The sequence below is a fragment of the Saimiri boliviensis genome, chromosome 5 (genome assembly GCF_048565385.1).
Source record: "Saimiri boliviensis isolate mSaiBol1 chromosome 5, mSaiBol1.pri, whole genome shotgun sequence".
NCBI lineage: Eukaryota > Metazoa > Chordata > Mammalia > Primates > Cebidae > Saimiri > Saimiri boliviensis.
This window is the reverse complement of record NC_133453.1, coordinates 126232988-126259467: the sequence shown is the minus strand read 5'-3', so window position 1 is coordinate 126259467 and position 26480 is coordinate 126232988. Positions and strand designations below refer to the sequence as shown.

Sequence of the window (26480 nt, the reverse complement as noted above, 5' to 3'; positions counted from 1 at the left end):
TCAGCAGGGAAAGAGGAAAGCCAGTTGGGGCCTTTTATTTAAACAGGCAAAAAAATCCTGTGTGATGCAAGAAAAACAGAAACAAAATTAAAAGACAAATGACAGGATGAAAGGAAATATTTGTAGCACATATAGTAATCAGACAGCTAACCTTCATCATATTTTAAAGCCCTCATAGGAGAACATCAGAAAAAGCACAAATTTCCCAGTAGAAAAATGGGCACCTAGCATGAACAGGCAATTCACTAGGAAATTCAGATAGCAAATATATCCAGGGAAGATGCTCAATTTCACTAATAAGAAAAATCCAATTAAAAATATGTCATTCCCCACCCCCACAAACTATCAGACTGGCAAAACTTGCAAAAGAACAAAAGAACAAAAGCATTCATCTTTCATTGTTACTAACGTAACAATGAAACAGCAAAAGAATGCACACAACTGACTCCATTTTTGTTTAAGAGGCTTTTATGACATAATGATTGCAACAAACAGCAATCATGTGTTTTATGAAACTAACTCTGGGATTAAAGGAGAAATATGTAAACAACTAACTATGTTTTTGTTAAAGATTTGTAGGAGCACCGTGACCTGACCAAGGACAAAGAAGTTCCTAACCTCATTGGGACCCTTACCTCTTGCTCCTACCCACCTCCACTTCCTCCTGCCCTGAATGTAGAAAAAGCCTAAAATTTCTACTGGCTTCAGACAGTACATTAGGATGCTGGTCCATATCTTGATTTGTTGACTCTCTGAATAAACCTGCTTTTCCTCCCACCAAACCTTATCTCTTCTGTATGGCTTTTGAGCAGAGAACAGTTGAACCTGGGTTCAGGTACAATAGGAGTGTAAGAAAAAAGGTACATCTATCCTGCTCAGCAGGGTAACTTGGTGGTAGCTACCAAAACTTAAATGTATCATTCCTATAGCACCTCTGAGCTATCTTCAGAAATACCAGTATTCATGGATAACGATTCATATGCGAGACATCCACGGCAGTATCTTTTGCAAGAGCTCCAGACTGAAAATGACATTCATGTTTCCAGTGGGGAATGGTTGGCACAATATTATGCAGCCATTTAAAGGAACAGGTAGAATGAATTAATGCAAATCTGTATTAATTTGGAAAGGTATTTGCGACATCCACAATAAGCTAAAAAGAAATAAGACCATGTAATAAAATGTACATGAACTCTATTTTTTAAATACAAAAGTCTAGGAGGAGAAATGCTGGAATATTTTCTATCAGTTTTTAGAGGTTGGACTAGGGTAGGAAGGGGGCTGTTCATAACCTTTTAAAAATTTTAAAACAGGTTTATAAGTGATTTTTAATTTATTTTGCAAGTTTTCTGTATCTTTCAAATTTCATTAATGAACATGGACCATTTTTGTAATCATTTTCTTAAAAAGGCAAAAAATAAAAGAAGGTAAGCAATGATGCTTTTGTACTAAAAATGTCACACTTTGCAGAGTGGGAAATTTTCTCATGTTGTACCTGATTCTCAAACAATGTCAGAAACATGAGTGTAGTGTACTATTCAGACTCTAGGACCCTGCCCCTCAATGACCCAATGAGAGGTAACATGCCTGATGACGGGAGTAGTTTAATTCTAAAACATTTGGCAGAGTTGCAACATTTCTTTCCAAATTTACTGCCACTAAATCATGGAAATGAACAGGCATCTTCCTTTGCCTAAAGGGGGAAGTTGCAAACGAGTATTTTCTGTACAAACTTGGACTTAGAAGACAGAGCTTCATTCCCAATAATTCAGAATCTGTAAACACAGTGTTTGCTACAGGGTCATAAAAATAAAGACACAGGGAGGTGAAAAGAAGACGTCAGGAGGATGGAATGAGGGGGCACAACAACTGTCCCTCTCGCGGCCACATGAGTAAAAAGAAGTTGGCTAGGAGGCCCCCAGGCGCCTGCCCACTGTGTGCTTCTGAGTTAGCCTCATCTTCACTGGCACAGGAGCAGTGGGGTTCCATGGGAGCACAGTGGGTCACTTCTTACAGGAGGCAGAGGAACCCAGAACACTGAATCCTTTCCATGCCTTAGCTGTGGAACTTGTTATTTCCAACTTTCAGTTGTAAAAAATTCACAGAAACCAAGACATGTTCATCGGCTGGTTTCTCCCCCATGTCCCACTTCTAGAAGCTGAAAACGCCCGGCGTTTTGGGGGGTAGGTATCTGAAAGGTAGGGCGTGTTGCAGTCCACCTGCCACCCAGCCAGTTTCAGGGCTGCACCATTACTCCGACTTTCCATCACCATATTTCTGCCTGGGGCACCCTGGGGCTGGCTGATGTCGACCATTCAACCATGACTTAAAATTTGCAACTCATCATCTATCACAGTGGCCTCTCCAGTAGCCCCTGTGTCCTCATCCTGCTGTCACCTCTGACCACCATCAGCATCCATCCACTTCCTGCTCCTTGCTCTTCCCAGTAAGGAGTTCTCTCCACTTGCCCTGCTCCTCTTTCCCAAACAAGTCAGAAGAGGTGGAGCTGCCCACAGCCAACCTGGCTGCCTCTGTGGCTGAGCACTGCCCTGCTGCAGAAGTCCCTTGCGGGGTGTGGGCTGTGGTCAAGGGCAGGGAAGTGCTGGGGAGCTGAGAGACGTTGGGGTCGGCTGAGATTCAGAACCTCACAGAGCTTCAGGTTCTCCATCTGTAAGAGTGGCAGGGCGGGACTGATCATGCCCCAGGTTTTCTTTGGCTCTGGCATTCAGTGACTCCAAACACCAGGTAAGTGACTGACACTCTGCTACAGACTAGGAGTTTAGCAGTGAAATGACTCAAGTCTGAAATAGGGAGAAACATATATTAGCACTGGCAATCAGGGAAGGCTAGTAATGGTGAGAAGACGTTGAAATGTACGGTTCAGGCAAGAATGGGTGGAGAGAAGAGTCAACAAAGCTCCTACTCAAGGATTTCACCCGCTGGTGGGGAAAACAGAGACCCAAATGATGAAGATGCCACGTGGTTAGTGCTATAATAGAGAAAAGAACACTCGGCTTTGAGGAGGGGCATGTGGCCAAGGCTGGATGCCAAGGCCAGACGGAGCCATGTCGGGAGGGAGAGCTTCCTGGCAGGAACGGCAATACTTATCAAAGTGGTTTTTAATACAAACAGGATAATTCCAGCTATTTTAACAGATTTTAATGATTCCCTAATCGGTTTCACAAGCTTATTGTGCCCCACATTAAATTACCTCCTCCTTGGACACACTCTTCCCTCATGCCAGCTCTAAGTAAATTCTGAGTAATACAAACAACACACAAATGAAATTTAACTGGAAACTGCTGTTTGGGATGAAACTCAGCATTAGCCAGAAATGCTTCTTCATTTCTTCCCAAGGATTGCATTAACCCTGTGCAAACACTCAGAGAACATTGGACAGTTTTTCAACACTGGGTGGAGGCTGTCCTGGGACGTACATTGTCACATGAGAATTGAGACATATTTTTGCATTCCACAAAACTCAGGAGGAAAAAACAACCACCTTCTGCTACGAGCAGAGTTAAGGATACTTGTTCATGCCATGAGTCCGAAGTATTCTCAGAGGAATATTAGTAAGTTTTGGGCAAAAAAAGTTTATTTGGCCAAACACATTTGGGAAACATAGTTTAAACAAAGATAAGAAGATTTCATCACTGTAGAAGCCTAAGCGAATTTAATATGCAACTGTGGAGTACAGTTCTCTAGGAGAAGAATCCAGACTGTAAAGTTTCCCAAATGCATTGACCCTGGAACTCTTGTATTCACGGTGTATCTATGGGGACTAATTTTGGAAGATATTTTGGGGAATACTTATCTGTAAGTACTCTGCATTTCAGGGTTTCTGCTGGTGACCCTAAAGAAATGGATTCCCCACTTTGCAAAGCAAAGCTTTCAAGTACACCAGGCGTTTTTGGCTCCACAGGCTGAACTGATACCACTTGAGTCACTACCCGTCCCTCCCAAATTTACAACAGAAATGACTCAAGTCTGAAATAGGGAGAAATATATTATTAGCACTGGCAACCAGGGAAGGCTAGTAATGGTGAGAAGACTTTGAAATGTATGGTTCAGGCAAGAATGGGTGGAGAGAAGAGTCAACAAAGCCTGGATTCCCTGCATTTGAGGAAAAGGCTCCAGCAAGACCAACCTACAAGCTTACAGCCAGCATGGCTGAGATCAGCACAGAACACGGCAGGTCACGAGGGACAGCAGATCTCTTATCCCTCCCTCCCGGTAAGCCGCAGCAAGCAGTTTGGTGGCAGAACACCTGCGCTTGCTCCTGGGGGGTGCTTGTGACTTAGTCATCTTCCCACCCTCAGACTTGGGTCTTCTCGTACAGATGAGTGAACCTTGGTCAGCTGACAGTAAAACTGCAGCAAAGCTAAACATTCCTCGTCTGCCCATGTCAGGGCCGGAGAGGTCTTTCTGGTTCCATCTGATCACTGATGGAACCACTCTCAGCTCTCAAACGTGGACAGCCACATAGTGACCTCTCGAAACTGAATGACAGGGACGAAACCACGGGCTCATGAAAAAGAAGACATTGAGTTAAGGAATTAGAGCCAACATTTATACCAGAAAAGGAGACTTTTTTAATAAAAAGAAAAGAGAAAAAAGTCTAAATTCAACTACTCAGTGTGACGTAAGAGGACATAATATTTACAAGAAAGGCACAACATTAATTCAGCAAAGACAGAGTTCAGATGAAAAGGGCACTTGCTAAATTTTTAAGAAAATTAAACAGCAGCCATGAATAGAAGATTTGGATTGAGAAATTCTCCAAGATTTTGGAGCAAAGAATAAAGCAACAAATTGGATGAGCAAAAGCCTAAGTGGCAGGGAACACAGATTCTAGAAATCAATACGAACGTCCTGAAGTGAAGAGAGCGGCTGAGAAGCAGCAGCAACTCTGAAAAAATTGTTGATGAATCTTCCTATTGTGAAAAAGACTTGATTCTGCAAACCAAAACAGCCCACCTGGCACCAATTAAAATGAAGGAAAACAAATCGATACTACATTCACTTGAGGGGAAATTCTGAATTCTAAGGGAAAGGAAAAAACAACCTAGAAATGTTATAATGAAAAAAAAAAAAAAAAAAAAAAGAAAAACAGGTGTCTAGAAAAGAACCATAAAAGCTGGTCTCAGACGTCTCTATAAAGCTAAGCTAATCTGTAGGTACTTTTCATTTCAGGGTTTCTGCTCCTGACTCTAAAGAAATGGATCCCCCACTATGCTATGCAAAGCTTTGAAGTACAGTGGGTGGTTTCAGCTCAACAAAGTGAACTGATACCACTTGAGTAACTACCCACCCCTCCCAAACTCACTAGAGAAATGACTCAAGTCTGAAATAGGGAGAAATATATCTCAGCAGTGGTAACCAGGGTAGGCTGGTAATGGCAAGAACACGTGGAGGGACCAAGAAGAAACCCTGTAACCAAGAATTCAAGAGCAACAGGAAGAACTTCTCAACCTCACAAGAATTCATGAAATGTAGCACCTGCTCACCTGTCTTACAAGAAATTATTTTAAAAATCATCCTGGCACAAATAAAATGGAGTAAAACAATGGAGGGGGCATGGTGTAGATAAAAGGAGGGGTAAGCAGTGAAACCAGTGAAGCCAACTTGGTGTCAGACTAATTATAGGTAACATGGCCATGGAATTTGTTGCAAATGGCAAACCTGTTTCTTGAAAGATAGATCTGTGTCTTAGCCTTTTTTGTGTTGCTATAAAGGAATAATGGAGGCTGGGTAATCTATAAAGAAAAGAGGTTCTATTTGGCTCACAGTTCTGCAGGATGTATAAAAAGCATCTGTTCCTGGTGAAGGTCTCAGGGTGCTTCTACTCTGGTGGAAGGTGAAGGGGAGCCAGCATGTGCAGAGACCACATAGTGAGGGAGGGAGGAGACACCAGGCTCTTTTTAACAACCAGCTCCCCCAGGATCTAACAAGAGTGAGTGAGAACTCACAGATACCCTCATCACCAGGAAGGGTATTGATCTATTCATGAGAGGTCCACTCCCATGACCAAAACACCTCCTACTAGACACCACTTCCAACAATGAGGATCGAATTTCAACATGAGTTGGGCGGCAGGGGGAGGTGCACAAACAAATCAAACCATGATAGGTAAGTAGGTAGGTAGGTAGGTAGGTAGACAGATAGATAGATAGACAGACATCAATAGATGACAGGTAGGTAGGTAGGTAGGTAGATAGATAGATGATAAATAGATAGATAGATAGATAGATAGATAGATGGATAGACAGATATCAATAGATGATAGATAGGTAGATAGATAATAGATAGACATCAATAGATGACAGATATGTAGGTTGATAGATAGATAGATAGACGGACAGACAGACATCAATAGATGACAGGTAGATAGCTAGATAGATGATAGATAGATAGATAATCAATAGATGATAGGTAGATGATAGATAGATAGATAGACAGATATCAATAGATGACAGGTAGGCAGATAGATAGAGAGACAGACAGACAGACAGACATCAATAGATGACAGATAGGTAGATAGATAGATAGATAGATAGACATCAACAGATGAGAGATAGGTAGCTAGATAGATGATTGATTGATAGAAAGACATAGATAGATAGATAGATAGATAGATAGATAGATAGATAGATAGACATCAACAGATGACAGCTAGGTAGTTAGATGATAGATAGATAGATAGATAGATAGATAGATAGATAGATATCAATAGATGATAGATAGGTAGACAGATGATAGATAGATAGATAGACATCAATAGATGACAGATAGGTAGATAGATGATAGATATCAATAGATGACAGATAGGTAGATAGATGATAGATGGGTAGATATCAATAGATGATAGATATCAATAGATGATAGGTAGATAGATGATAGATAGATAGACATCAACAGATGACAGATAGGTAGATAGATGATAGATGGATAGATAGATAGATATCAATAGATGATAGATAGGTAGATAGATGATAGATAGAAAGATAGATATCAATAGATGACAGATAGGTAGATAGATGATAGATAAATATCAATAGATGACAGATAGGTAGATAGATGATAGATAGATATCAATAGATGATAGATAGGTAGATAGATGATAGATAGATAGATAGACATCAATAGATGACAGGTAGATAGGTAGATAGATGCTAGATAGATAGATAGATAGACATCAATAGATGACAGGTAGATAGGTAGATAGATGATAGATAGATAGATAGATAGATATCAATAGATGATAGGTGGATAGATGATAGATAGAAAGATAGACATCAATAGATGACAGATAGGTAGATAGATGATAGATAGATAAATATCAATAGATGACAGATAGGTAGATAGATGATAGATAGATATCAATAGATGATAGGTAGATAGATGATAGATAGATAGATAGATAGACATCAACAGATGACAGATAGACAGGTAGATGATAGATAATCAATAGATGATAGGTAGATGATAGATAGATAGATGATAGATAGATAGATAGACATTAATAGATGACAGGTAGATAGGTAGATAGATGATAGATAGATAGATAGATAGACAGATATCAATAGATGATAGATAGGTAGATAGATGATAGATAGAAGAAAGATAGACATCGATAGATGACAGATAGGTAGATAGATGATAGATAGATAAATATCAATAGATGACAGATAGGTAGATAGATGATAGATAGATAGATAGACATCAATAGATGACAAGTAGGTAGATAGATGATAGACAGATAATCAATGGATGATAGGTAGATGATAGACAGATGATAGACAGATAGACATCAATAGATGACAGGTAGGTATGTAGATAGATAGATAGACAGACAGACAACAATAGATGACAGATAGGTAGGTAGATGATAGATAGGTAGATAGATAGATAGATAGACATCAACAGATGAGATAGGTAGATAGATAGATGATTGATTGACAGACGTAGATAGATAGATACATAGATAGATAGATAGACATCAACAGACAGGTAGATAGATGATAGATAGATAGATAGATATTGAAAGATAAAAAGAAGAAAGAGATAGAAAGAGAGAGGGAGGGAGGGAGGGAAGAAAGAAAAAAAGAAAGAAAGCTCAAATATCTAAAATCTCAATTCTGGATGCAAAGCCTCAGATGACTTTCAGCTCCACTGGCAGAGTGAAGGAGACAGCAAGCACTCAGACTCAGTGAGCCTCCCTGAGTTTGGATCCCAGTGTCCCCACCCGCCAGCTGTGGTCCTTGCCACCCCTGCCCGCGGCCTACTTCATCCCAGTCACCACACATTTCCCAGTTCTTATGAAGCCTCCACACCCCTGCCCATCTGCACGGCTGCCGCCCTAGTTCAGCCTCGCAGCCTCTCCACGGGTTAGTGCATAAGTACCACTCCTTACGGTCCTTCTGCTTTCAGGCCTATTCCTGTCCCTCCTCTCTCTTCAATCCAACTTCCAGAAGAATCATTTAAAACCTTCCGTGTAGGAAAGGATACAAACTCACAGGGATGAAGGGAAAGGTACGAACTCCCAGGCTTAGCACACAAGTCCCCTCCTCAAGACCTGACACTATCTCCCCGTCCAGCCATCTCCCCTAGCAGCCATAGTGAACTACATGTGGTTCCCAACACAATGTCTCTCTCTCACTCTGAGACAGCAGAAGATTATGGTCAGGGCATCACAAGAGCCTGGTTTTGCAATCCAATCCAACCTTACCAGTTACCAGCCGTGGAAACTGGGCTGATCGCTTCACTATTCCAATCCTCAGGTATCTCATCTGTAGAATGGAGATGATAATAGTGACTATATCTCATTAGGGTTGTTGTGAAAATTAAATGGCACAATGCATGGAAGTGATTTTTCACTGAACCAGGCACACAGTGATCACTTGCAAATGAAAACTGGAATCATCATTACATTTCCCTTGTCCTTGTCCACACGATTTCCCATGCCCTGTAATGCATTTTTTCAACTAGCCAATTCCCATATCTCGTTTGTGTTTAAGTTTCAGCTCAAATGTTACTCTCTTTGCCTGCTAGGCTTTCAGTGGCGCTTGGCCACAGTGTGCAGCAAGGAGAAGCCAGTCTTGGTACTCACAATTAATTATGACCCTTGACCTGTGGCTTTGCAATGACCTGCAGGCCCACCTGTCTCCTCCACTGGACGTGAGCTCCTTAAGAACAGGAACTGTGTCAGACTCATCTTAGGATCCCCAAGACCCAGCAAAGTGCCTGGCCTGTGGCCAGAGCTCAGAAAGTATTTATGGAATGAAATGAAAGAGCGGCTTTGCCCTGCTAGGAACAAAGAGGTCAGAAGACTTCGCCAATCATCATTCTCCATCTCATCAGCTAAGCTTATCATGGCTTTGATGCCTGGTGAGGTCCTGAGCAGTAGGCAGCAACCTGATGCACTCATGCCTCATGAGCAGGGCAGGATGGCTGCGGGCTGGAGAAAGCAGGGATCCAGCCATTGCCTTGTGAGTTGGTGGCCCCAATACAGACAAGCAGCTTTTGGAAATTTTCAAGTGAAGGGAAAACAAACACAATGTTCAACAAGCAAACTGCAAGAAGTGCAAGGTTCTTATAGATGAGCTCATGGCAAAACTGAGCTGTCTGGTGAAGTGACAGTACTGGCTTGACCACAGCAGATTCCAGCCAAAACCCCAAAATAACCTCAGGCCTCTGGCATGCTGTGGCCAAAGCTTACTGAAAGTCTAGCAGCAAAGTGAGGACAGGCATCATTTCACCACTAAGAAAGCACACAAGGGAGCCCACACCCAAACCTCTTCCTGACCCAGATGGTCCTGGTGGGATGATGGTCCTGACCATCATCTGCTCTGGGTCAAGCTCCCCTTCCTCTGGGTCAGACCTTGGCTCTCCTGTACAGACACACTGCCAGTTAACCTGGCACTTTCCATGGATTGTTAGGTGATGAACCAGGCAGATCAGATGATGGTTACTGGAGAGGAAGCTTTTGTTGTTAGAAAAGACTTTTGGCTCAAAGCTGAATGCCAGTCCGTAAAATGCAAGGTGCTGGGGTGATAACAGTGGGGTGGAGGCAATTCACATCTTCAGGTTTTCAAAGTTTCCTTTGGACTCTGAACGCACCCCACAAAATGGAAAACACAGCCCGTCATGAGTGACTTCTGACAGAACGAACAATTGAAGCATTAGGCAAGGGAGTTGATTGTCTTTAGAACTCTTGGTTTTCTTTTAGTCCTATTCCAAATATTTTAAATGAAACCAATTTCGTATAAAATGTGGTCAGGCTAATTGAGAAGGCCACTGTGTAACAGAGAGAGCTTTTGTAATGTATCAGAATACACTGCATTTACATTTAACAGGGAGTCTGGGGAGGAGAAAGAACAACCAGTCAACAACTAACCCTCTCAGGTAAAAGCAGACATGTGGCAAGTGGTTTGTCAAATAACCCTTGTTCCCTCCACGAAGTCCACCTCTGCTGCCCGCCTTTAAGGATTTTCAGGGTTGCCTTTAGATATTTTTAGCAACTTTGCTGCTCCGGAATCTTCATACTTCTTAACTAAGTTATTGTTGGTAATTAGGGAACTTGAGCTCAAGAGCAAGCAAGGGCAGTTCCCCATGAACACTTACAAGGTGTCATCCAATTGTTCAGTGAGTTGCTGCTCCGATGCTCTAATTCCACAACCTTATACTAGGGTAAGAGTGCCACTACCTCGTTTCAGCTAGCTCATCCAGGCTAGATGATTGTCTCTACTATCTTAACGATTTCTGGGAAGGGAGACTCTATAATTTGTTTGGAAACCCTGGTTAAGAAATTCTTTCCTATACCCATCCCTCAAAGTCAGTGATTTCTTTGTCTAAGAAAAAACTTCCCTTTTAACCCCCTCCCTCCTTCCCTTTCTCCTTCCCTTTTTCCCTCCCTCCCTCCCTCCTTCCATCTTTTCCTTCCTTCCTTCCTTCCTTCCCTCCCTCCCTCCTTCCTTCTGTCCATCCATCCAACCAGTCTTCATGAAACACATACTAACCATCAGGTCTGAGCTATGCACTTGAATGAGATGATGAACAAAGCATGCCTCTTGCTCTTGAGGGATCTAAACAGTAAGCGCGAAATAGTGTTATATGTGCTAAGAATGTAGTTAGTAATCCACAAACAGCCACAGAACAAAGTGACGTAGCTAAGGATCCTGCAGGCATGCTCTGATCATCATGCAGGGAGACGGTGGTGTTTTCCAGAACCTCTGTCTTGACAGAAACGTGACCAACTAAATCGAAAAGCAAACAAAAAGATACAACTTCTAAATGAGGTGCAGACATTCTCAACCCTATTGTCTGGACTGCCTCTTTAGAAAATTTAGATTGATTTCTCAAAAATGACATTTTCTTTGATTATTAATGTCATGCAAAAATCTGGAAAATATAGAAATGAATAGAAAAGAAAAAAGTAGCCAATGATCTACTATACAGAGATAACAGTGATTAATATTCTCTGTAAAAGCTTTCAATGCACAGATTCACTTGATTCATTTATAATTTAAAAATAAAACTGGGATCACGAAGTGCGTGTTTTATGACCTGCGACTCTTTTTAATACTTCTTAGCACTTTGCTTTGTTCTTAAACAGCCTCTAAAAGCATGCCTGTTTAATTATCGTCCAGTATTTTATCATGTAGGTGTCCCACGCTATTTTTAACCACTTATCATCGAAATGTAGATTAATTTGAGGTTTTCACAGTTATAATTAATGCTTTAACACACATGCGTACATCTCTAATTAATTCCTTGAAATAAGTTCCTAAAAGCATTTCTGTATCTTAAGAGGTACACATTTTAAGACATTTAATACATACTCCCAGATTATTCTACAAAAGGTTTGTACTAACCTATTTTCTCACTAGCAGTGCATAAAAGTGTCCTTTTTTATTTTTTAACCTTACCAACATTGCATATTTTGTCTTTTCTATTTTCTGCCTTTTGATAGGTAAGCGGAAATGGTAACAAATTGTTTTAATTTGCAGTTCTGGTGAATAGTGAGGCTAACTTTTTCCATATGTTTAGTGCCTCTATATATACATTTTTTAACACTCTGTTCATTGCCTTTGCTCATTTCTCTTTATTAAGTTAAACTCTGCCTTCTGGTAACTTTCCTTTTTTCATCCAAATAGTGCCTTCTGGAACTATCCTAAGTGAGATTAATTCCTCCTTCATATGACACCCCCTCAAATACTTGAAGAAAAAAATCATGTCTCACTTTCTCCAGGATAAACACCCCTGGCTCCTTCCATCATTTCTCATGCGGCAAAGTTTCAAGGGCCATCGCTGAAGCCTTAATGCGTAATAGTCCCACTGCCCTGTCACCTGCACACTCACACTCACAGTCACAGAACTCCGCGCGACTTCAGAAAAGCTCATCCTGAATCCTCTTTGCAGATTCTCTGGATGCAGTCACCTGCACCTTGGGTCTCAGCCCTCTTTCTCACTCTCATCCACAAGGACACTAAAAGTGAATCTTTCCATGATCAAGGCATTTACCATGTGATATTAGGGGCCTGGAGCTCAAATAAAGTGGTAAGAAAACGATCACTTTGAGACCAGAAGCAGGAAGAGAAATTTGCCTGGTAAAATACGAATGATTAACCAACTCAAATGAAGAAAGCATCAAGAGGAATGACATGGTCACCTTGAAATGGGGCACAATTTGGCAGTACAGATCCTGCAGCATTATGGGCTTCCTTCAGGAAGCCTGTCCTAACCCCAGGCAGGTTAGGGACCCTTCCTCTGTCACCCCAAGGCTGACTGCCCTGACCACACTCCCTGTAGTCACCTGCACATGCGCTGATCTCACCACCAATCCCTGCAATCCCTAAAAGACAGGTCTGTGTTTGTACCCCTGAGAACCTGGCCCCACAACTGCCACTCATGAGGCCACAGAGACCCACACAGACCCACACATGCTTGGTGAACTGAGCCACGCTCGGAAATCTCCCTCCTAGCGGCCCACATTCCTTTGCTCTTATTTTCCTCTCATCAAACAAACTTCTAATACCATTGTGTTTTCTCAAGTACTCAAAACCGAGGGGTTCACAAGACACTGGACCTGAGCACCCATGCCATGGACAAGGAGCCCCACGACACTACTGAGTCGCCTTTTGCGTCTGACTCTGTTCACTTAGCATGACGTTTTTAAGGTCTGTCCATAGCATGTATCAATACTTCATTGCTTTTTATTCCTGATTACTATTCCATTATAAGAAGGTACCACATTTTATTTGTCCATTCATTACCTGGTGTACATTTCAGTTGTTTCCACTTTTTTGGCCATTATGGATAATGTTGCTATGAACATTCCTGTACAGATTTCTCTGTAGACATACATTTTCAATTCTGTTGGGTATATACTTAGGAGTGAAAATTGCTGAATTATATGGTTACTCCGTTTTTAGGATTTTTAGGAACTGCCAGACTGTTTTCCCAGGTGACTCTACTATTTTACACTCCCACCAGCAATGTATGAGGATCCCAGTCGCCCCACATCCTCACCAATACTTGGTGTAACCTGTCTTTTATTTTAACCATCTTAGTGAGTGTACGCTGTATGTCATGGTGGCTTTTGTTTGCATTTCTGTAATGATTTAGACACTACCATCATTTTATATTGCCACTCTGACTTTATAGAATGCTCTGGGTGACAGAACGTAGAAATGCGTTGCTAAGACTCCGATCACCTTTGTACAATTAGCTCTTTATAGAGACCTTTGTTTCAAGTAGCAGGAAATAAAATAAGAAAAATAAAAATATTTTCCTACCGATTCCTATAAGAATACAGTTCTAACAGGACACCATAGTCAAGTAAGAGCAGCACCCAGTTCCCTTGGAATTTATATGCAGGTCTCCTTACCTGCTGGTGGCCAGGCCTTGATGTATCCTGTGCAGTGGACCACAGCGTATTGAGCTTCTCCTTCTTTCACAGGGCCAAGGCCATTCCTAAAAAAAAAAAAAGAAAAATTTTGTGAAATTGTTTTCATCATATGAAGGCGAGGCAAAGATGTTGATGACTCCTTTGGCATCTAAGCTGCTGGGTTTCCTGGTCTGCCTTTGTGGTTTTGAATCTTGGCTCCCCCACCATCCTGGCTTCCTTCTTCCCACATGGTCTGAAGATCAAAAACAAATTCCACCCAACTCCCTGTTCTCTCTCATCTCTGCCACTGCCACCCTGATGTCTGGTTCTCCTGGTCCTCACCACACAAAGCCCCTTCTTTCGTCTGGGCTGCTTAGCTTAGGGTGTTCAGACTATCTACCAGAACAGTTCCAAAATTACATTAGAAGAGTTACTGACCTGAACCTTTTCCTCATGGTAGTTATTCTGTTTAGAGGAAGGTGGTCCAAAGGAGCATTTCCACACCTAAGATGTGACAGATGTATTAGAATGAGCAAAGACCCAGGCAAGATTGTGCAGTCAAGTAGATGAGCCTTAACTGATGCTCACACATTTATTCAGATGAGACCTAGAGCCAGTTTCCGTCAAAAGTACAGAAGCAGACCTGCATGCCTTTGAATTTTATTTGCCACTGAAACAAGGAAACTGTGACCCACTTTACAACACACACTGCAATTGTTTCAGGGCCCAGTCCAGAAGCTGGAGTCCTACAGGAAGATTCTGGAAGAAACCTGACCACGCTCAGTCCTACAGATCACTCTGGTGGAAATCCACCGCTTTCAGGAAAGAAGGGAAGAGGGTGATGACAGCAATAATGTCCCTTCAGGCCTGAGCAGAGACAGCAACTCAAAACAGATGTTGCCAGTTGATGAACAGTAGCATCTTTTCAGGCTTCGAGCATCACAGCTGTGGAAACTCTCTCCTCCCATACACTGTTCTGGTACTAGAGATAACCGGACAGCTGGAAGCCTGCTGATGGCAGAAAAGAGAGCGGGGATGGGAGATGAACAGGTAGAGAATCGCTCTTTCTGGGGGTCCCTCTGCGGGAGGCAGGGGATGTGCGACATGACACTGACTGCACACTTGGGGACCAGCTTTCCTGCCTCCCTCTCAGCATAATCCTGCACGGTGGCCGGGCTCTGCCTGCTGCTTGGTATAACCCTTCTTCACGTGCGTTTCCATTTCCTGACTACATCACAAGCAATATCCCGAATATCTAAATTTTCAATACAGCAGGGACAGGACTCTAATTATACTCTGAGACCTTAGACAGCTGCCAGCACTAGCCGTCTTCACAGGAGCATCACCCCCTGCCACTGCTGCCCAGGGATGCTGTCATGGCCCTCTGCCCCTTTCTGTCCACTGCCTTGCTGAAACTAAGCTGCTTTATTTGGAGGAAAATGTTTTGTTCTTAGTAGATGGCAGTGCTGCCCATTTACCCTCAGGTAAATCCAGGTGGTACGCACCTGGCACTTCAAAGAGCAACCAATATCACGCTCCCTGGAAGGACACTAGGGCGGGGAAGGGACTGTATGAATTCCGTTGACAGGGCAGTGATAATGGCTTTATAGGCTAATAGAAATGATATGTTATGGCACTTTCCACCAATTCATTCATAATGGAATTGCTCAGATGGTACAATTAAGAATATGTATTGCTAGTGCTCTACTGAACGTCTACCAAGCTAGGACAGGCATTTATTCACCCAAGCCCTGCAAGACAAACCTGCTGTGAGTGACCACACTCACCAGCTGATGGCATTTCATCTCCGGGTAGGCAGCAATGCAAGTGGACCCCGCTGCCCAGCTCGCCCCTGCTGCTGAAGGGGAGGCAGGCAGTCTGTGGGGACCCAGTCCTAAGTGAAAGACAGGCATGCATTCTGTCATTCCAGCACCAGCCTGTGACCGGAGACAGGTAGTGAAGAGGATTCCATCGGTCCCTTCAAGAACTCCAGAGGCTCAGCCTCAGGAGGAGGAAAGAACAGGGAGGCTCACATCCCAGAAGGGCCACTTCTCGGATAACAGAACAAAAGGACTCCACCAGCTCTGAGGGCTCAAGGAGTGGGAGAGCCAGGTCTCCCCGCAACACAGGCGACCTTGGTGATCTGAGGGAGACCAACCAGCCTTCACGCAAACAGGGTTTGCTTAAAAAGTGTAGTTGCTTAAAAAATTACTATGAGTTATGGAAAATAGATACTTATTTTAAAGCATCTATTGTTTGGAACTTCACGGTACACAACGAATGCCCCAGCGGCAAGTCACAGTTCCCGCAACACACGATGAGGTGAGGGTGACATTGGTGAGTGGCTCCGTTGTGCTGCTGCGTGCCATATCTCCTCTGGTTCTCCCTCTGAGGTCCAGTGATGGCTCCTCGGTCCTCACATTCAGCGCTCATCAGTAGCTTTTAGCCAGTGATAACTCCTTTTTATCTAGAAATTTCTTTCGCCCTCTCTTGTTCCCGTTGCCCTCTCTTGTTCCCTCCCACCTGCCTCTCTGCTTCCTCTCAGCCTCCTTTACTGGTTCTTCCCTGCCCCCTCGGCCCCCGGTCCTCTGTCTTCTCTGTCTACAGCCACCTCTGCTGTGATTTCACATGCATCTCAGATCTGAGGCCTTAGATAGCATTTTATTGATGTCCATCCCCAGGTCCACATCTTCAGCCTCAACCTCTTCCTTGGATTCCAGAATAACATGTCCAACTGTCTGCTCATCTTCTCCATCGAGTTATCTGATGAACATCTTCTTCTATTTTTTAACTTTTAAGTTCAGAGGTAAAAGTGCAGGTATGTTACAAAAGTCAGCTTTTGTCATGGGCTTTGTTGTACAGATTCTTTCATCATCCAGGAAGCCTAATACCCATGAGTTATTTTTCCTGATGGTCTTCCTCCTTCCACCGTCTACTTCTGGAAGTCCCCAGTTTGTGTTGTTCCCTCTACATGTTCATGAGTTCTCATCATTTAGCTTTCACTTGTAAGTGAGAACATGCAGTATTTGGTTTTTTGTTTCTGTGTTAATTTGCTAAGAACAACGGCTTCCAGCTGCATCCATGTCCATGCAAAAGACATGATCATTTTCTTTTTTATGGCTGTATAGTATTCCATGGTGTATATGTACCACATTTTCTTTATCCAGGCTATCACTGATGGGCATTCAGGTTGATTCCATGTCTTTGCTATTGTGAATAGTGCTGCAATAAACATATGCTTGCATGTACCTTTATAAAATACAATGATTTATATTCCTTTGGGTATATACCCAATAATGGGATTGCTGGATCAGATGGTATTTCTCTTTTTAGGTCTTTGAAGAGTGGCCACACTGTCTTCCACAATGGACGGACTAACTCACACTCCCACCAATGGTGTAGAATGGTTCCTTTTTCTCTACATCCTCGCCAGCATCATTATTTTTTTACTTTTTATTTATTCATTTATTTAAAGACAGAGTCTCGTTCTGTCGCCAGGCTGGAGTGCAGTGGCACGATCTTGGCTCACTGAAACCTCTGCTTCCCAGGTTCAAGTGATTCTTCTGCCTCAGCCTCCCAAGTCGCTGGGACTACAGGTACATGCCACCACACCCAGCTAATTTTTATAATTTTAGTAGAGATGGGGTTTCACCATGTTGGCCAGGGTGGTCTTGAACTCCTGACCTCAGGTGATGTGCCCACCTCGGCCACCCAAAGTGCGGGGTTTACAGGTGTGAGCCACATACTCGGCCTTGGTTGCTTTACCTAACACTGACTCCCCAGCACCTTGAAGAGCATGTGGCACAGATGGGCCCTTAACATAAATTTTCTGAATAACTGAACAAATAAATGAGTGGGCTCACCTCGTGCCACTGCCTCATGAACTCCACAGCCCAGACCATCTCCATTCTCTGCCCTGCACCTCCCACCTTGCAGTTCATGCCAACCATCCCTCGGGGGACGCAGGGTTGACAGTACAGGGGTGCTGAACTAGATCTGAGAATTCAAGATCCCAGCTCTTTCTTCTTCAAGGACACGGCAACATTCTCCTGACTACTCCCAAGTCAGACATTCCTGCATTTCTTCAATTATGATGCATAAACCTCAACAGACACAGAACATTCTGACAGATGTCAGGGAGGCTCAGAGAAGTCTAAATCAAAGCCTCCACCCTCAGGGCACTGTGATTTACTCATGGAACCCAGGCATTTACACCTAACGTATCAATCAACAACAACATAAAGGCCAGTCACACATGTGTGCATTATGACAGGAAACACATGAATGAGTGTGAAATTGGCTGTCTTAATACAAAACACGTTGAGAATTATGGGATCTTGGAGAAGCTGGACTGGAGAAGGGTCTTACAGATGGGTGTGAAGTAGAGTGATACAGTGGACAAAGGGGTGTGAATCTAGGAACGAGCAGAAAATGGTAGGAAATCAGACAAAGTGGGATGGCAGGAGGATGGAGGGAATCGCTCCTGGACCAAGGATCCTGTGTATCCACACGCTGAGGTCAAGAAGACGAAGTCACTGGAGTGAACCCAGGTCGGCATATGTGACTTCAGCGGAGCTGCTCAAGGCTCTTAACAGTGACACAGAAGGGCAAACCAAGCACCGAGACGGCCCGCCGCTCCCGCAGACAGACCTCATCCTGCAGATGAAGGAGCGCCGCGAGCCCATGCACATCCTCATAGATGACTGCTGCCCTTCCTTCTTGACCGTCCCTGTCTTCAGGTCCAAGATCCGGCCTAAGAAAGAGAGAAGGACATTTGCGTAAGCCTCTGCCTGAGGTCGGGAGAGGGGGGAGGCGGTTCGGGGAGCACTTTCTCCAAATGCTCTGCCCAGTGAGGACAAGTGTGGCTGTGTAAATTGTTTGTGTCTTGGAATTCCCAACATTCTTTGGCAGGAAACTCACGTAGTGATGAAATCCATACAATTCAAAACGCTTGGCTTTCTTCAGAGCCATCTACACTCGCCGCCTCGGCTTTGCTGGATTCTGTCACCAGCAGTCACTCCAGTTTGGCTCTCTCCCTTACTCCATGGAAAAGGCATTTGCCAAGGTCACCAACTTCCTTACTGCTAAATCCAAAACACGTTTTTCCTGTGTTGGATCCAACTGCTTTGCTGGGCTTCACACAACTGCGTGCTGCTCCGTTCTCAAGCCCTTCCCGGCTTCAGACGCAGCACCCTGATTCTTCTCTCACTCTCTGCTCCTTTCTCCCTGGAGGCTCCAGCCTCAGCCATCTTCTCTTCTCACTGTATACGTCCCCTACGCAATTTTATCCACGCCCAGGTTTTGACAGTCATCTCTGGATGCTAATGACCCTACGGGTACACCTCGAGCACCAACCCCTTCCTCTCCTTAGCCCCAGGGCCACGCACCTCAAAGGCAGCTTCACCCACTCCTCCCCAAACCCTCCCTAAACATCCGCAAGGGCAGTGCCATCCGCACAGAAATCTAAGTCAGAAACACAGTCAGTATCTCCGAGTTCTCCTCTCCCTCACCACCTGCACACCCTTCTCTGTCCCTCTCACTTCTCTGCATCCATCCCCCACCTTGCTCTTATGTCAGGGGAGGACGTGTGGAACCTCAGTGTATTTCTTCTCCCACCCCTTATGGGGTTCTGGGCCATCAACTGACCTCCTCCCACGTGGCCATTTCTCCCCTCTCCCCTCCCTACTGTCTACTTCCTCCAGTATTTAAACACCATCAAATGCCAAAAGACTTTCTTTGGCCCCGAAGCTCCCATCCCCTCTCTCTGCATCTGTGGTTGGAGGGTCTGTCCACACTCACCGCCCCCTCTTGATGCCCAGTCCACCGTATTTGGTCTCCACCCTCTACAGCTCCATGGCGGCTTCTCCAGCCCAGCCCACAAGGGCTCTCTATGGGGCCCAATTTAATACACCCTCCTCAGCCCCTCTCCACCTGTCCCTATCCTTGACCAGCCCTTTGGAACATGCTTGCCCTGGGACAGCACCTTCTCCAGCCTCTCCTGGGGTAGCCCCTCTTCCTCAGTCCAGCTCCTCCTCACCCCACGTGGGCATTCCCAGGCCTGGGCCTTGGCCCTTCTCTCTCTCTCTCTCTCTCTCTCTCTCTCTCTCTCTCTCTCTCTCTCTCACTCTCAGGGACCCTTGGCGACTTTCAGCTCCACCACGTCTTACATACTGAGGAATCAAGACATCCATCCCCAGTTGACAAAGCCTCTCTCCTTTGACTGAAAGTCTGGTCAGCCTCTTGTGAGTCCTCTGCCTGGCTAGGCCTGACCTTGAGCTTCCCTCTCTGTCCTTGCAGAACCCAATTTGAGCAAGAATCCTAACTAAGTTCGGTGAGAATCCTCCGCCCTTGGAATCTGACCACCCTTGAAATCTACCGTCCTGCCCTGTCCTGAGCCAGGATTCTGTTGATTGAGTCTAATGGGAATCCCCCCACCCCTGGCGGTTCCTCTTGGGCGTTCTCCACCCACTGCCCGCGGCCACCTTGCTTCTTGCTTACAAACACTCACTTAGCCTTGTTGGAATTGGGTGCTCTCTCTCCTAGCCTGCAAGACCCTAGTGCAGTTGTACGCGCACCTTTCCCCACAGCACCCCTTGAATACAGTCTTCCATGTAGTTTTTAACTAGTGTTGAGAATCATGTTTTCTTTAACACAGCCAGAAGCCCCTAAAATGTACAACTGATTCCTGGGCATCTCACTGACATCTTACGTTCCTCAGGCCCCAAAGCAAATTCTTCTTCCTGGCCAAAGCTGCCCTTTCTCCAGAGTCCCTTGTCTTTGTCATTGGCACCACCGCTACCCAGTTGCTCAAGCTAGAAATGTAGTAGGTAAGAGCACAGGCTCCGAGCTGGACTACGCAGCTCTAAGTCCTGCCTCCTTCCCTCACTGTGTGACCCTGGCAAGTGACCTCACACCTCTGCTTCAGCCTCTTCATCAGTCAAAATGAAGATAATAATAGTACTTCCTTCAGATCGTTTTTGTGAGCATTAAAGGAATCAATATTACAAAGTGATCACAGCTATGCTGGGCTCTGTCAATGTTTATTAAACAACGAATATGAAAATCTTTAACGTTTGATGAGTCACCAATACTCTGTTGATTCTACCTGCTGTATATCTTTGAGCTGTGTGCTTCCTGCATCTACAGTGCCGCCACCCTCGATCTGTCCCCCTCGCTGCATTTCTGGATGGATGGCTGCAAAAGGGCAGTCATCCCTTCCTCTAGTCTTATCCCCTTCGATCCAGCCTCGGCATTGCGGCCAGAATTCTTTACTTAAAACACAAAAGCAACCATGGCTCTATCGTTTATGTGACCCCAGGCACTCAGCCTTGCTGGTCCATGGTTTTCTCTACTGCAAAATGAAACAGCAAGATCTTGCATTCAGGATTATTGTGACACAACATACATAAAAGCGATTTGTACACAGAAGGCAAGCAACAAACGTGTTTCCTGGCAGACTTGGACCAAATGATCACGTCATACTCCTCCTTGAAAGCCTTCCATGTTCTCCACTCTTGCTTGCCAGGAAAATCCAAGTCCGCAGCCCAGTATAAAAGGCCTCCGAGGCCCGGCCCCTGCCCCCCTCTCATACTCCCTGCTCACCCTACACCTTCCCACTGCTCCGCCCAGGCCTCCGCCGCCTCCCAGAAGGACTCACAGCTCCCCAGTGTGTCGCTCTCTCCTCTCTCATCCCTGGCCCTTCCCAGCCACTTCCCCTCCCTGAGCAACCCCCTTCCCTTTGCCTGACTTCCTTTTATTTTCCTCTGAGACAGGGTCTCGCTCTGTCGCCCAGGCTGGAGTGCAGTGGTAGGATCTCGGCTCACTGCAGCCCTGATCTCTGAGGCTCAAGCAATCCTCCCACCTCACTGGGACTACAGACATGTGTCACCATGCCCATTACTTTTTGTAGAGATGAGGGCTTGCTATGTTGCCCAGTCAGATCTTGAACTCCTGGGCTGAGGCATTCCTCCTGCCTTGGCCTCCCAAAGTCCTGGGACTACAGTCGTGAGCCACCATGCCCAGCTGACTTCTACCTCTTGTCACGACTTACCCAACGTGTCTGCTCAGCCATCACTTCACAAATACTCACTTAGCCTGTACGATTTGTCAGAGACACTAATATAAGCACGAAGAATTAAACAGGCAAAGGCCATTATATTCTAGAGGATGAGACAGTGGACAACAGCAAGAAAGAAGAGAACAGACTCAGTAGATGAGAACAGACGAAAGCAGAACAGACGGTTACACTGAAATGACAGCTAAGAACGATAAAGCCAGCAAGAGTGAGAAAGGGATTGGAGAGCTGCTGCTTCGCAGCAGACAGCGTCTCAGAAGCGTTTCTATCAACTGAAATCAAAAGGACCTTGAAGGAGTCGCCCTCCCCAAGCCTGGGTCCCACCGCTCCCGATGGAGGAAGGTCTGGGGGAGTGACAGCAGAGGCCAGGCACGGTGTTCACCTTCCTTGCTGCACTCTGCAGCGCGCTGTGCTCGCCTTGGGCCGCCTCTGTCACGCTGTGCTGGAACTATCCTGCACACATGGTCTGGGACTGTGGCTGATCAGCTCGCTCCCCTCCACACCTGCAGCCTTCCATTCCCACACAGACCCAGTCTCTGCAGACTGCGTGGCGCTCTACAAAGTCCCAGCTATCACCATCACGCTGACTACTGGTATGTACATCTTTAAGCAGGATATGTGGACCAGAATTCTACTCAGTGGAACGGTCTGACTCAGTGTGCTGAGAGCTCTGGTGCGGCCGGCGCGGAGGAGGCCCCGGGCATCTGCTGATTCTGCGCTGTCTGCTGGCCCAGGTTTGACACCTGTCTGTCTCCTTCACAGACGGCATCTTTTTAAGGCTGTGTTAGTATAAATTGTCACTTGCTTTATCATCTACCAAATGGCAAATGGTTTCAGCTGTGAAGCAGGCCAGCATGAGGGTCTGGCAGATTCCAAAGTGTGCTCTGAAAATAAATCCCAGCTGCGTAGCACATGAGCAGTGGAACATGAGGAAATGAAAAAACACATTTCCATGATCCGCTGTCATGACCTTTGGAGACAACGGCTTCAACGTTTATTTCTCCACAAGCTTCTCTGATTTCCTTGGACACAATGAATCCGCTCTTCAGGCTCCTCGGGAATGAAAGCATGCCTGACTTCACAGAGTAGGTGTGTTCCTGAAAGGCTGGGTGTAAACTGGACTTTTGACAAATGTAATATCAGTTGAAATGTACAAAAGCAACTAGCCATCCTCCCAGCACTGACTGTGAATCCCACGTCACGGAAAGACAGTCGTCTCCATGCCACAGGAGACCTGGGTGTTGGGTTTGCTCACTACGGGCTCCCAGTAGAGAGGCGAACGCAGAGATGCTGCTGCCAGTTACACTGCTCCTAATCTAATCTTCATTCCTGACCCACAGAAGCCTGGGTCCCGCTTAGAGCCAGGGGCCTGGATTCCTCAGGCTGACTCCCAGCAGATCCCCAGAGGCACAATCCATCCAGCCAAGGCTGGCTCATTCTAGAATCCCTGCTCCCCAGCCTCATCCACAGGGTCTGACGGACCCGATCCTGTCTCTGGGCTGGTCCCACCATGCATCCCATTCTGTTTCCCTTAGTCAGTGCCTAAACGCCTGGTCGCCCTGGTCACCTCTCCTGTGTGTACTCTTCATCCCTGATCCAAGCCCCCTGCTCCTTTCCCTCCTAATCCCCCCTGGTGCCCTGCAGAATACCCACTCAAAAGTAAGACAACTCCCGTATGCTCAGCTCCTTACAGACACTCGCTGAACTCAGCTCAACTCCCTGCATCAGTAGAGACCAGCCTGCCCTCTGGAGAGGAGGCTAATGCTGCCGTGTCTCACGTGCCATGGGGTCAGAGGTAGTCTTGGTATCTTCTTCCTCAGGCCCCGAAGCTCTTCCAAACCTACTCCTACACTCGAGCGCCTTCCAGACTCATGACACCCACCTCGCCCACCCATCACCCCTCCTTTCTTTCTGCTGTCTTCCCACCGCTGGGTCACGCCTCCTCCTTCATTTTAGACGTCAGCACAGCATCCACAGCCTCTTCACCCCAAGACCTGCTATCACCCTCCATGCCTTCAGCATCCACGTGGAAGGCCCACCTAACGTCCCTCTCAGGACGTGTCCTCCTCAATTCTGAGCACACTTTCCTCCTGTCCAGGGCGGCCAGCCATGCCCACGGCCACATCTGGGAACTTGCGGGCATCTGTGACTGCTCCATCTGAAATGGTTCAGTCAAACAGCCCCCAGGACCACAGTTAGTTTTCTCACTCTGGTCCTCCCACTTTCCCCATTTGTTGAATTCAGGGAGAATCTAGTGTTGGAATTCCTGACGCCCTATCAGCTTCCTCCCTTTGGTACAGAGCAATGAGTTTCTCTGCGGCTCGGAGACCCAGTTGTTAGAGCGCTCGGGCTCCAGTTGCACAATGGCTGGCTTTGTTAGAGGCCCCAGAGATCTTCCAACACAATCAGAAGCTGTGGAAGCAGACACTGTTCCGGGTTGGACGTACAAAGGGGAACCATTAGCAAGCTGATACATTAGTGAGTATGCTATTTCAAATGAAAAAGGCAGCGAGGGTGTAAGACGTGGCTCCTCCGCATACCTGTTGTGGGAGTTTGCGAGGGTCACTTCATTTCTCAGAGCCCCAGTTTCTTCTACTGGAAAATGGGATCAGGCATTTCTACTTTAAAGGGTTATGCACAGATTTGAAGATCTACACACTAGCGCTCAATGAACACGCTTAGAGTACAAGTGACGGGCAGGCACAGAGAGCAGCAAGAAGGAAGGGTCTCCTGAGGTGGGGAGCCAGCCCCAGCCTCCTAGCTGCTGGAGGGAGAGAGAGCATTCAGGCCACTCCAGAATAAGGCACAGAGCACGACCTCGGGCTGTAAGATCGAATAACTTGCTGTTCTTTTTTTTTTTTCCTCCTTAATTTTTATTCTGAAACTAACGTGGTCGTTTTAGAAAAATCATGCACACAAACACTCTTGCTAAGTAAAAATCCCAGATAATCTTCTTCAGAGAAAAATACTGTTCACATTTAGATGTATTTCCTGTCAATCTTTTTCTATGCATGCCTGCTCTTTATTTTAATGAGCTGAGTTCATGGTATCTATTTTTCTATTTCATGTCACTTAGCATCAACCCAAGACTTTCATCACAAACCTCATCTTAAAGGTGCTTTTAATATTATTTTGAGTAGGTAATTTAATGTTGGACATTTAAGTGGTTTCCAGGTTTTTCATATGGCCAAGGTGGCCAAGGGTGCTGTGGTGAACATCTATATAAAAACAAAAATCCACACCATCTTAGGATGGATTCCCAAATATGGCCTTCCTGTATCAAATAAAGAGAACATTTTTCAGGCTATTCATATCAACACCTAATCTACCTCCAAAGCTCATAGGGAACTATGCTGTCGATCCCTTTCATGATACTCAATTTTTCTACTCCATGATTATGTCCTGCCGCACCTCAAAGTTTTTTACGGTAATTTTTCTAAGACAATTGAAAAGCATAAAACGCTTTATGGCCGGGCGCGGTGGCTCAAGTCTGTAATCCCAGCACTTTGGGAGGCCGAGGCGGGTGGATCACGAGGTCGACAGATCGAGACCATCCTGGTCAACATGGTGAAACCCCGTCTCTACTAAAAATACAAAAAATTAGCTGGGCATGGTGGCACGTGCCTGTAATCCCAGCTACTGGGAAGGCTGAGGCAGGAGAATTGCCTGAACCCAGGAGGCGGAGGTTGCGGTGAGCCAAGATCGCGCCATTGCACTCCAGCCTGGGCAACAAGAGCGAAACTCCGTCTCAAAAAACAACAACAACAACAACAACAACAACAACAACAACAACAAAACGCTTTATAACAGGCGTCAACAAAGTACTTCCCACAGCCCAAATCTGGCCCACCACCTGTTTTTCGTAAATAAAGTTTTATTGGAAAACAGCCATGCCCACTCATTTATTTATTAACTATGGCTACTTTCATATTACCATGGCAGAGCTGGGTGGTTGTAACAAACACAACATGACCCACAAATCCTCAATATTTACCACGCAGCCCTTTACAAAAAAGTATTCACTGACTCCTGCTTCAGAAGATCATAAAGATTCTAGAGCAGAGCATCTTTTGGGATGGGCAGAGGGCCCTTCTGTAATTGTTTGCAGTAAGCTGATTTGTAAGTATTATTTGGTCAGTAGTAACTTTTTAAAAAAGAAGAATCTGAAGTTTGTCTTGGATAAGATCACAAAAGAAAGCTTTGTGCACATAAAAATGCTCCCCAGGCTACAAGAGAAATACAAATATAAATTAGAATTATTTCATCAAAAGAATCCTTAAGACAACTGGAAACATCTTATCTCGGTTCAAAAAGGAGGAACACAGATAGCAAAGGAGGAAAACAAGAGAAAATAATTAGGAACAAAAGCAAAGTAAAACGACCACATGAAGGACAATATTTGATGTGGTTCCAAAAATGTGTGTCCCCCTGAAATAGGGGCCCAGAGGCTGGAAGATGCTTTGGTTACTGTTCCAGTGACAGTGTGTTCTCATTCTCAAAAGGTTGACCCCAGCCATT

At 45.1% G+C, this 26480-nt stretch overlaps 1 protein-coding gene across 9 annotated transcripts in view; it reads right to left on the bottom strand.

Annotated features, from left to right (window-relative positions):
* Positions 1 to 26480, bottom strand: part of ARNT2 (aryl hydrocarbon receptor nuclear translocator 2) — a 193062-nt gene that overhangs the window by 69909 nt on the left and 96673 nt on the right. For all 9 annotated transcript variants that reach the window (XM_039479922.2, XM_074399930.1, XM_074399929.1 and 6 more), the window contains 3 exons: positions 18539 to 18641; positions 14327 to 14392; positions 13889 to 13974 (listed from right to left, as the gene is read on the bottom strand). In XM_039479922.2, coding sequence (XP_039335856.1) covers positions 13889 to 13974; positions 14327 to 14392; positions 18539 to 18641 — 255 coding nt within the window. The remainder of the gene's footprint in view (positions 1 to 13888; positions 13975 to 14326; positions 14393 to 18538; positions 18642 to 26480) is intronic.